At 42.2% G+C, this 12696-nt stretch overlaps 1 protein-coding gene across 4 annotated transcripts in view; it reads left to right on the top strand.

The window, feature by feature from the left end:
• The window catches only part of Nphp1 (nephrocystin 1), a 51011-nt gene that overhangs the window by 2902 nt on the left and 35413 nt on the right, over positions 1 to 12696 (top strand). For all 4 annotated transcript variants that reach the window (XM_052724831.1, XM_052724830.1, XM_052724829.1 and 1 more), the window contains exons 2-5: positions 3946 to 4019; positions 4913 to 4973; positions 7322 to 7446; positions 12045 to 12246. In XM_052724831.1, the coding sequence (XP_052580791.1) occupies positions 3946 to 4019; positions 4913 to 4973; positions 7322 to 7446; positions 12045 to 12246 (462 nt within the window). The remainder of the gene's footprint in view (positions 1 to 3945; positions 4020 to 4912; positions 4974 to 7321; positions 7447 to 12044; positions 12247 to 12696) is intronic.

Raw genomic sequence — 12696 nt, 5'->3', positions numbered from 1 at the left:
CATGAGTTCAAGCTGTATACAATCACCAGGACAAGCTGCACGTGGCAAAAACAGTGTGTTTCCACAGAAGCCTATGAGTAACAACAGCTGAAATAAATTCATTCCTATCCACTACTCCTGGGAGGAGCCTGAAAACACATTCCAAGAACAACTCAATGTTTTGAAGAAACTGAGGTCACAAGACTCTAGTTTTCTTGGGAGTTTTCTCACGAGCACTCAGAATTCTCTCAGACTCCATTCTTGGACAGTGTTCCAACAATGTACAACTTCTATTTTTTTTTTTTATCTATCAGCTAAAACTTAAATTTAAAAAATTTAAAGTACAAAATATTTGACAAATAAATATGTAGACAACTTTATATTTGAATCACAGTGGTGAAGCAAAAGCAAACTACGGGCTGGAGAGATGGCTCAGAGGTTAAGAGCACTGGCTGCTCCTCCAGAGGTCCTGAGTTCTATTCCCAGCAACGGCATGGTGGCTCACAACCATCTGTAATGAGATCTGGTGCCCTCTTCTGGTGGGCAGGCATATATGCAGACAGAACACTGTATACATAATAAATAAATCTTAAAAAAAAAAGCAAAGTACTATCTTCTGGAGAATACAAATAAATTAGTAGAACACTGACTTCCACTGAGTTTAGTAGACTTTTAATATGGGGTTCTAGATCTAATTTTAAATTTACAGAGATATTAAGAAAACCAAAGAAAGCTTCAGAAGTACCTTATAAAAGTAAATATTAGTTGAGCATGGTGGCACATGCCTATAATCCCAGCACTTGGGTAGCTGAGACAGATCAAGGCCAGCCTGGGCTACATAGCAAGATGCTCTCTCAGTCTCCTCTGCCCTCCGCCCCCCCCCCCCCCGCTGCCCCTGTGTGTGTGTGTGTGTGTGTGTGTGTGTGTGTGTGTGTGTGTGTGTGTGTTTGTATGTATGTATATATAATAGCTATTATTGGGTTTTTGGATAATATTTTTTAGTTGCTATTAGATTATTATTTAGACTATACCTAATCTGAGAGGATATAAAAAATGCAGGTCAGGGATGTTCTAGCTGTTTCCTGCTGAGGAGGGTCTTTGTCAGAGGAGGTGGTTCTGGGTCTGTTGAAGAGGGGGTCCTCTGGTGGTGTAGCAGGGAGACAGTCTTAACTTGATTGGCTGTGATGGATCACAATTACCATCCTGTATCCTTGAAGAGCTTAGAAAATCATTATTAGAGGACTGTAAACAGATGATTAAGTTGTAGAGTAAAACTGAGAGATTTTTCTGGGAAGGCTGGGGAGGGGGAGGAGCAGAGGCAGGAGAGACTGGGTCAGAGAGAGAGAGTGGGCATAGAGTTAATTCAAGGTGGCAGTGACTGGTACCATTGTCAGGACTGTTGCCCCAAAATGAGCTATGAAGAGAAGGGAACAGGCAGAAATAGAGGACAGGTAAAGAACTGCATCTGGTCTGGGATGAAAAGGATGAAGGCCCCTTTTAGCCAGATTTCTCCACGACATCTGAAGTGTCTTTTTGCAGATGTATTGGGAACAAATGGAGCTGTTGTAGGGCGAGAGCTATTGGGAGAGCTTGTATGGAATCTTCTGTTTGGTAGAGGGTGAAGTTCAGTAAGTAAAATATTTAAAAGACAAGCTGAAAACATAAGTATGGGAAGAATAAGGAGGAAAGCGTGAACAAGGGTGTGTGGGGGGGGGTGCAGAGTGGGAGGGAACCCTGAGTCCATCAATAGGAGGAGGCCTGTGGTTGAATTTCATCTGGCTCCTATCTCTAGGCATCATCTCAAACCAGTTAGGATTTGTTGGTGTGAAAGCAGCACTGTTCGAGGGGCACAGATCCCATCCTTTGCAGCAGCAGTCAGAGCCGGTCCTTTTTAATTTTGGAGTGTGGCAACAGCCAAAGAATAGAGTTGGTCCTGAAGGATGTTAAGCTGATCTGACTTGGTGAGACAGAGAGGTTAATGGATGCAAAGGAGGCTTCAGTCCAGCTGCTTTAGTTCTGAGTCCTAAAAGCAATGTCCAGAGTGGCAAGAAGAGGAATGAGTTGGATGACCCATGGCCCATTAGTTTCCTTTTTTAGGTCATCTGAACTGCTTTTAGGGGTTTGGCGGCATCAGTCTCTTGGTAACTGCTTCAAGGCTGACAGAAAGGGGAGCAGCAGCTAGGGTGTCTCAGAAGACGATCCATCCAAGGGGGCAATGAAAAATCTAACAGATGGCAAAAGTCCAGAACACAAGTCAAGAGATAATAACTGTACAACTTTGTGATGGGCATTAAGAGACAAAGGTACACGAGGAAAACTTTTACACCGAGATGAGCATGAGTCAGTATAATGTGAGGTTAAATGCAGTTGTACAGCTGGCTGGACCATCACCAGAGTTCCGCAGAAGGATAAGGTGACTGTAATTAGCTGTGTGTTTACATCAGACTCCTGCATAGAAAGCTGTGTAAAAGAAGTCAGGGAAAGTCAGCATCCAAGGAATGAATCTGAACAGAAAGTAGCTAGTGATATTCCTTGCTTCTACATAGGATGACTTTTGTATATTTGTTTCAGATATTAACAATGACCATTATTAGTTAATGAACAAAAACAGTATCTCAAGTAAAACATAATTTTTGGTGAAAAACAATTTGCTAAGGTGAAATTTTAAAAACTGGGACCCTTACCTTAAATGACCGTATCTAGCATTTGAAAACATGACTGTTGGTGTCTTCTGGTTGTTCAGGTCTTGTTTCCGCAGCCATATTGGTGAGACTTGTCAGTGTAAGAGGCACTGTCTCCCAGCAAACTTCTGTTCCCTTGGCTTTTGCAGTCTTTCCGTCCCCTCTTCCAAAATGTTCCCTGAACCTGAGATGCAGAGGTTGTGTTGTAGGTGTATCCATTGGAACTGGGCTCCACAACTCTGCGTTTTGATCTGTTGTGGTTTTCTGTAATGGTCTTTTGATTGTAAAGAAGAGTCCTTGGTGAGGACGAGGAGCCCTTTAACGCCGTGTCTGGAAAGGATGCATTGATATCATTGGCTAGTTTTTGCCTGTTCCCACAGAGATACCTGAAGGGAAAACCGGAAATAGATTTCCATCTCGGTGTCCACAGAACACAGAATCACCTGTCATTTGGGCCATGGCTTTGATGGCTGGCCCTGTCATTGGGGGGCGAATTTTAATAGCACTTTGCTGGGCACCACACACCAAGAGTGAAGAGGAAGCTAATGTAATTTTATGTCTCCCCTCCCCAACACTGCCTTTTCCACATACTCTGTAGAAAAGCCAAAGAATTCGTGCCTCTTGGTGGGTGCTTACCAAAGGTAAAGAGAGTGCTTCAAAATACTAAGTCAGGAGAAAGTCCTGGTACAGTCAAGACCATGAATCTTACTTGGCAGTAAGGAATAAGCAGAGGTGTGCAATATGAAATAAAGCATGAGGCTCAGGAGGCTTACCAGAGCCATGCCAGCCAACTCCCTTTACAGAAATGTCCATGAGCAGGAAATCTCATTTGTACTGGGACAGTGAGCAGGTGTATCTCAGGAGAGACAGAGTGAAGATTTATTAGGAAATAAAGTCACTCTTCAGGGCAATATACTCTATCTTGGTAAGGTTTGGGGTTATAAAGCATATCCATCTGTTAAAATGCAGCCAATGCATGCTTCAGATTTGTGCACCTTCGTGGGAATCTTACATTAAGCAGTGAGCTCTAGCTAGTGAGGCCAATGGTAGATTATTTGAGGAAAGTGCATTGGTGACTTGCAAGGAAAAAAAAAGCTGGATAGTGAAAACAAACAGGTATAATGAGAGGATCCGAGTAGTGCTATTTGCTATAAAATTCTACTTTATGGTATGCCCATGTTCAGAACTGTTTATTATATATTGGGGGGAAAGACTAGTAAAATTCTATTTCCTGAGGCTATACAGTAATTAACATGTTGTCTTAAATTGTCTCTGTTTGTCATAGGTTGATAGTTTGGTTACTGAAAGCCAACTGACAGGTGCTCTGGAACCGAGTAAAAGGAGAGATATTTACCAAAGGTAACGGGTGCTGTTTACGCGCTGTCCAGGGGCTGCACTTCTCAGTGGTGCTGTTTAGATAGTCAACAGTGAGGCTCCCTCTCCCTCCCCTCCCCTCCCTCTCCCTCTTCCCCTCCCCTCTCCCTCTCTCTTTCTCTCCCCCCACCTCTCTGTCAGTCTCTCACTCTCTAACTCTTACTCTCCCTCCCCCAATAAAATAATAATGCAGAATAATGTGGAAGTAACAGTGGGTAAGCTTTTCAAAAATGTATGTAAAAATATTGCTTTCAAGGGGGTCTGTATTAGAATGGAGAAGGTGAGGACGGAATTGTGTTAGGAAGAGGGAAGCCTGCTTACATTTTCTTCTCTGTGCTAAGCCTCATACTTGGTACTGTGCAAACTTTTTCTTCATTCATCTTCACAATAACACTGTGAGATACCTGTTAAACATAAACAAGAAAATCAAGTTAGACGTTGAAGTCGGAAGACAATACAAATGTTTAGAGCAGCCGAGAAACAGGAGTTCTATGAAGGGAGAGGTGGTACTTAGCTGCATCCTGTGGTGATGAGCCTAGAATTTCTGGGTAGTGATGTAGCACAGGTCCAGAAGAACCACAACATAGCTGACAGTGTGGACTTGCTGTCCTCATGACAGTAACTGTAAAAACAGCAGCTTAGGAAAAGTTACCCTAGTATACTGGCCTGAGGAGCCCAGATTTGGTGACCTGGTCACAAATCTCTAAAAGCCATTTGTCTGTGCTCGGGGTAGTAAACTTTAACTGTCTTCATGTGACGAACTGTATTCTAGGTGAACAGTGCACCTTACCACTCAGAGACTGAATGATTTAATAAAAATAATGTCCTAGTTCTGATAACAGAGAACTGACTTATACTTTATCTTTTCAAAATTTTAGATGTATCCAGTTAAAACAGGCAGTAGATGAAAATAAAAATGCTCTTCAAAAATTAAACAAGGTAAGTATGATGAACAGAAATCTCCTTTTATACAAATACTTTAAGTGGGAAAGAATTTCAGCTGGGAAGTTCCTGAGTTTGCTTTAGAGATGAATTCTGGCCACAGTCAGCTCTGAATTGCTGTCTAGTCTGCTTCTGTGGCTGTGATAAACACTGAGCCCCAAACCAACTTCAAAGAGGAAAGTTATTTAACTCACAGGTTACCATCCATCATCAAGGGAAGCCAGGGCAGGAGCTCAAGGCAGGAACTCAGAGGCAGAAACAAGTGGAATGCTGTAGACAGATTTTTCTTTGGGCCGCCAGCTCGCAAATTATGACCTGGAGACTTATTATTAATTATAAAATCTTGGTCTATAGCTTAGGCTTGTTCTGGCTCTTATAACTTAAATTAACCTGCTTTTATTAATCTATATTTCACCATATGGCTTTCTTTCATTCTGTACCTCTGACTTGCATCTTCTGATGTCTCCTCTGTGCTTGGATTCATCCCCAATTACTCTCTTTGCCTGGAAGTCCCACCTAGTCTTCCTGCCTAGCTATTGGCCGTTTAGCTTTTTATTAAACCAGTCACAGTGGCACATCTTTACACAGTGTAGTCAAATATCTCACAACAGAATGCCACTCACTAGCCTGCTCTGGGGCTCACATTCAGCTGCCTTTCTTATACACAGGCCCCCCTGCCTGGGCTGGGCCCTCTTTCAGCCATGCCAGCAGGCCAAGTTGATGGCTGGGTTCTTCAGTTGAGGTTCCCTTTGCTAGGTGTATCAAGTGGATAACCAGGAAAAGCAACCACAGTTACCCATTAGCTTCACTATGAAGCTTTACTTGAAATCAGAGCAGCCAGGACCTCAGATATTAAAAGACTCTTGCTCTGATCACATTACCCAACATTGCCAACTCAGAAAGCCTGGAAATAGCTACTTACAGGGTTTTCCCTTCTTTTATATTGGAGTAGTTGTGTGTTACAGTTTAGAAATGCTTCTGTGGAAAGAGTTTAGAAATGCTTCTGTGGAGAGAGAGTACCTGGTTAAGAGGTCTCTTGATGACACAATATCTCTCATATCAATGATTCTACAGAAGTAAGATGAACAAGAATTTGCTCTTGACAGTCCTGTGATTTTTAAACATGAACCAGAGTTTCCATGGTGTCCAGAGCTAAAGCCCCATGGAGCATTTAAGTGGAGTCCCCTGTTGTGAAAGCTTGATTCTGCACCTGAGCATCTGGTCTGGACCTCTCCAGTGACACAGAACTCTTCAGTGTCAGAGGCAGGCTAGCCCCTTAGGGTCAGTGAAACCTAATTACTCTTGTTCCAAGAACAACAAAATGATGCTCCCAAGGGGAAAGAGACCTTGTCTCACCAGTAAGTGTTGTAATTTAGGAATGAGCCTTTTATTTTCTTACTACCAAAACCTGTCTCATACTGACTATACAAGATCTGTAATACTTAACAAGGAAACAAGAAAACGCTATGTTTGAGTCGTATAATTTTATTTTTCATTTGGTTTGAATTCCAAGTCAATGAACTATAAACTCTTATTCTCCAAGGTGAATGTAATCTTGTCTTACAGCATTTATTGGAGTTTTGTTTGTTTATTTATTGTGGTTGTTTGTTTTTTGAGACAGGGTCTTACTAGATAGTCTTGGCTGTCCTGGAACTCACTGTGTAGACCAGAGTGGCCTCAAATTCACAGAGATCCACCTGCCTCTGCCTCCTGAGTGCTGGGATTAAAGGTGTGTATTACGATCAATCCACGTGAGTCTGTTAAATGGGTAACAGAATTAATTAAGATATATATTGAGGAAATACACTCATGATTACAGAACGAAGTAGACAGCAGAAGTCAAGTCGTCCTCTGATCTGACCTGGAGCAAATACACCTCACAGCAGGAGCAGGGAGAAGGGGCCTGTGACCTTTCTCCAACTCCTTATAAGAGGTCACATACAATGGCAGGAAGCACCGCCTCCTTTGGGCCGTATAGCCCAAGGTCATGGGCGGAGCAAATACCACTACAGGTGTGCACCACAACACCTGGCTTCTTTTATTTATTTAAAAAAAAATTTTTTTTTATGTGTATGAATGTGTGCCTGCCTGGCTGTATGTGCCACTTGCCTATGCAGTACCCTCAGGAGCCAGCAGAGGTCATTGGATTCCTTAGAGCTGGAATTTAGGCACTTGTGAACTGTCACATGGGTGCTGGGAATCAAACCTGTTTCCTCTGCTAGAGCAGTAAGCACTCTTAATCATTGAACCATCTCTCTAGCCCTGATGTTGTCCTTTTTAAATTAAATATATTTAGGAAACCTGGGGCTGGTTTTCCAATGAAGCAGATCCATGTTCTCTCACAGGCTGATGAATCTGCACCTGTCGGGAACTATGAGAAGAGAAAGGAGGAGGAGTACAGTCTTCTGGAGAAGCTGACCTGCCAGCTGCAGGAGCTCGCTGTGGGTGTCAGCAAGAAGGACACACTCAAGTATGCTCCCTTCTTCCTCTAGTCCTTTGTCCCCACCTTTTATATTTGTTTAGGAATAGAGACGTACTGCAGTGTGAGCAAAAATGTATGTATGTGTTGTGGATTCTAGAATGTGTTAGCTCGTGTGAGAGATGCAAAGAGGCATCATAGTCTCTGCCCTCAGACTATCCTAGCTGAAGCAATAGACTAGAGATCTGAAAAGCTAAATAAACCAGTGTTAGAAAATACTCAAGCAAGGGATGTGATTTAGGTTGTCTACTTATATCATTCCCTCTTTCAAAGAACGTAAATGTTGAAATGTTGAAAGCAGAAACATGCTTTTTGTTTTTGTTTTTGCTGGAAAGAGCATTAATAATAGCTTTTACAAATTATAGAACAAAAATCCGGTAGGTCTAAACAAACCCAGTTGTGGAGAAAAAAAATCAATTATTGAGACTCTTCAAATGCTATTCCTCAGGCTCTTGCTGTATAGTTCAGGGTGGTCTTGAATTTGTAGTCTTCCTTTCTCAGCTGCCTCAGGGCTGGGATTATGGGCATATGCCAGCATGGCCAGCTTGTTCTCTGGCCTTTTACACTGAATTTAGGGAGAATGATGGATATACATGCAAACATTTTGGGATTTTTCTGATTTCTAGGATTGAGAATGACCGAGTAGCTAGTGTTGTGTTTATGCTCCCATTAGAAACAACTGTAAGGTCTGGGGGTGGGGGGTGGTCAGCTGTAGGAAGACACCCCACAAAACGGGACTGATATCCTTCATACACCGAGATGTTCAAAGTGAGTCCTGCCTTCACCTGTTCCCTGGGGGTGAAGTGGACTCTAAGCAGCTAACCAGCAGTCTCACTGGGCTGAAGAGTCAGAGATCACATTTTAGAGTTGCTGAGTCCACTGGGCCTGGGTCCTGGTATCATAGAGTGGAAGGACTTGAAGAGAGACAAGTACAGACACTCACGTCAGCTTGAGCTCCCAGGGCGTGATTCCAGAAGACCTAGCAGAAAGCCTGTACTATGAAGCTGACAGCACCGGGCGGTGGTGGTACAGGCCTTTAATCCCAGCACTCAGGAGGCAGAGACAGGTGGATCTCCATGAGTTTGAGGCCAGTGTGGTTTACAGAGTGAGTTCCAGGACAGCCAGGGCTGTGTAGAGAGACACTGTCTCAAAAAAAAAAAAAAAAAAAAAGTTGAAGCTGAGAGTTTAACAGATTGTAGAGGCTGGAAAAAATTCAGACTTAGAACCTAGAGTAAAGAAACCTTAATGAAAACCAGGCGGTGGTGGCGCACGCCTTAAATCCCAGCACTTGGGAGGCAGAGGCAGGCAGATCTCTGAGTTTAAGGCAAGCCTGATCTATAGAACAAGTTTCAGCCAGGGCTATGCAGAGAAACCCTGTCTCAAAAATGAGAGAGAGAGAGAGAGAAAGATTGACTTTAATGAGATCATAGGAAGTCACAGGAACTAAAAGTAAGGAAGAAACTCTCAGAATAAAGACAAAATGGAAGTAGATGCCCAAGAAAGCATAAAAGTAGACTGTAATGGAATAAGGCAACTGTATAACATTAAAAATATCACCACTCTAAGAACACAATATAATCCAGTGTGTAAATGTGCACATGACAATAGCTAATAAAGAGTTACTAGAAATGCCGAAACATAAACAAAACTCAAGGGGAAATAAACGAGCAGCAGAAGCAGGTAGCACACTGATAGCAAAGGCAGGATCAGATCTGAACAAGACAGTGGAGCTGGCTGGCAAGGACTTCTGAAAATGCGAGTAATACACTAAAGAAAAGTCAACCTGGAAGGAAAGACAGAAGAAATAGGAAGAGATAGCAAAGGTTCATAGAATCCTAGTGCAGAAAGAAATCAGAGGAGCCTTCTACAGCCAAAACACACACTGTGTAAGGTGACGTAATGGATGAGAACTTCATAAATCAGGTTCAGTCTACAGATCTTAAAAGATGGTAACATACCTCATAAGCAAAAGGGACAATAATGCCTAGACACCAGATGAACCACATGTGAGGGTTTGAAAAAGGTCTGTAGAACAATAATTTCCAATATGCTGACAAATTTATAGACAAAAAGGTACCTATTAGATGAGAAGATTGGAGTGGTAAGTGGGAAATGAAAACTAGGGAAAAAGCAAAGGTCTGAGGTAAAACTTACAGTAGATGAAAATTTAAACATTGAGTGGTTTAACATTACAATTAAGGGAGGAATCTGTGACCTCAAGGACAGTTTGAACATTTTCAGTCTTATACACAAGAAGGAGAAAGAGGAGGAGGAAAAAGAGAAAAGGAAGAGGGGAGAAAGCCGAGGAGGAGATGACAGTGACAGTAGTTTATTGCTCCAAACTCCAAACCAAATATATGTTTTCTGTCCCTATTTATCTTTGGTTGTCAACACTATGTCTATATATATGTATGTATATGTAGTCAGAAGTTTTCCTGTGTTCACCCGGCACCAAGGTCCCACAGCCATTTATAAAATTCATATGTCCCGCCTGGTCCAGAGTCAGGACAAATCTCTCTCACCCACCATCCTGCAGCCACTCAGACCCAAATAAACACACAGAGGTTTATATTATTTACAAATGATATGGCTTAATGGCTCAGGCTTCTCACTAGCTAGCTCTTACATCTTAAATTAACCCATTTCTGTAAATCTATACTTTGCCTCATGGCTTGTGGCTTACAGGTACTTTAACATCTTGCTTCTCCTGGTGGTGGCTGGCAGCGTCTCTTCTCTCTGTCCTTCTCCTTCCTCTCTCTCTAGTTAGAATGTCCTACTTAACCTTATTCTGCCTCACCATTGGCCAAACAACTTTATTTATCAACCAATCAGAGCAACACATATTCACAGCATACAGAACGATATCACCCATCATGTATGTGTGTGTCTGTCTATCTATCTATCTATCTATCTATTATCTATCTATGGAGAGGGAGAGAGAGAGAGAGAGAGACAGAGAGACAGAGAGACAGAGAGACATAGACATAGTGTAAACAACCAAAGATAAATAGGAATAGAAAACCTTAAAAGCAGCCAGGGAGCCGGGCGGTGGTGGCGCACGCCTTTAATCCCAGCACTCGGGAGGCAGAGCCAGGCGGATCTCTGTGAGTTCGAGGCCAGCCTGGGCTACCAAGTGAGTCCCAGGAAAGGCGCAAAGCTACACAGAGAAACCCTGTCTTGAAAAACCAAAAAAAAAAAAAAAAAAAAAAAAAAAAAAAAAAAAAAAAAAAAGCAGCCAGGGGAAGATGTTATGTATAGACAAGTAACAGTTTGAGATATAATTGACATGTTAGTAAAAGAATATGCAAGTCAAAAGACAACTCTGTAACATCTTGAAAGGACTGAAAAATACCCATCAACCCAGAATTCTGTATCTAGAAAAAGCAAATTCCAGAAATTAAAGAGAAAGGCAGGTTCAGACGAACAAGAACTGAGGACAGTTGTCAACCTGTCTGTGTAGTTGCCTTTAAAGGAAGCTTTTCAGGCCGGAAGGAAAGTGATCCCATGTAGATATCCAGTTTGCAAGGAGTGAAGAGCTACTGGTTTAAAAGTGAAAATGAGCTCAGTCTAGTGGCGCACTCCTTTAATCCCAGCATTAGGTAGGCAGAGGCAGGCAGATCTCTGTGAGTTTGAGGCCAGCCTGGACTATATAGTGAGTTCTAGGACATCCAGAACTACATAGTGAGACCCTGTATTGGGAAAAAAAGAAAGACAGGAAAAGAAAATATAGAAGACTAGGCTTTTCTATTTTGGATGTCTTTCAAAGATACTTGATTTGTTAGTATTTGCATGTGATATATTTTTCCAGTCTTTTACTTTTGAAGTATCTAAGTTACAGCCAAATTCATGTTTAGGGGCAAATGTATAGCTTTGAATGAGTAGTTTGGAAAGAAGATTGAAAATCAGTTATTAGAGCTTCCAACTGAAGAAGCCACAGAAGAAAGGAAGGAACCAAAGAAACCCAAGAAAGGAAACAAAGAAATCTATGAAAATGAGAACAGATAAGCACTGGGTCAGATCAACAAAGACAAAAGTCATGGTTTCTTTTTCTTTTTCTTTTTTTTTTTTTCTTGAGAAATAATTACAGCTCTTTCTGAGCATGGTGGCACATTTCTGTAATCCCACACTTAAGAGGCTAAGCCCAGACGATTGTGAGTGGCCAAGTACTGAGATTGTAGCTCAGTAGTAGAACATTCACCTAATATGTATATATAAGGCCTTTGGTTCAATTCCCAGAACTCTAAAAATACAAGACCAACTAATCTAACCGAAGGTTATCCAAGGAAGAACGGGTAGAGGCAGAGTTTAAACTCAGTGCCCATGCTGTGAGCACCGTATAGAGATGCTTGAGCGGTGTGTGCAGAGACAACTCGAGGGTTTGAAAACAGTCCAGTGCCTCGGCTTCTTCCTCCTCAGTCCCTCTAGCCCCTGAGCTCAGCTCAATGGTGGAAACTGTCATCCACACCTCTTCTACTACTTTTCCCTTCCAGCTCTAAACATGGGGCAGCTTTTGTCCATACAAGCTTTCTCCGCTCACTCTGCCTGGATGTGACTTCAAGTGATCCTATTGATAGAATTGTTTTTCACAGAAATGAGGCCCACAGTGACAAAGAGGAAGATGATTTGACTGAAGAAGATGAAGAAGAAACTGAAGAAACTGGTGGAGAGGAAGAAGAATCAGGAGAGGAGGAAGAAAAGCAGGAACACACCTCCCCCACACAAGCAGACATCGTCAAGTACTTTGCTCTCGGGGACTTCGCTGCTCAGCAGGCTGGGGACCTGACGTTCAAGGTAGGTGGTTAGTCTGCCGCTTAGCCTGGGGAAGTGCATCCCTAACAGTTAGAAAAGTCCAGGAGCTGTCTGTGTGGTTGTGTTACACAGTCCCGAGAGCTGTCTGTGTGTGTGTTACACAGTCCCGAGAGCTGTCTGTGTGTGTGTTACACAGTCCCGGGAGCTGTCTGTGTGGTTGTGTTACACAGTCCCAAGAGCTGTGTATGTGTGTGTTACACAGTCCCGAGAGTAAACCTTTCTTTAGAAAAATAACCATAACTTATAAGTAGCACTAACAGGAGGTTCTCTTATTAAAATGACTGCTTCTAAAGATTTTTTTCAAAATAGCTATAGTTTGACAACTCCTAATTAAGGCTACATTTCATAATTGTGGTATGCATAAAATTATTCAACTCAGACAGAGCCTGTAGCTTGAAGTAATAGGCATGCTTCACTTTGTTAGAGGCAATT

This window comes from Peromyscus californicus, unplaced genomic scaffold (genome assembly GCF_007827085.1).
Source record: "Peromyscus californicus insignis strain IS unplaced genomic scaffold, ASM782708v3 Scaffold_7__1_contigs__length_154581171, whole genome shotgun sequence".
Classification (NCBI taxonomy): Eukaryota; Metazoa; Chordata; class Mammalia; order Rodentia; family Cricetidae; genus Peromyscus; species Peromyscus californicus.
This window is presented reverse-complemented; position numbering and strand designations above follow the sequence as displayed.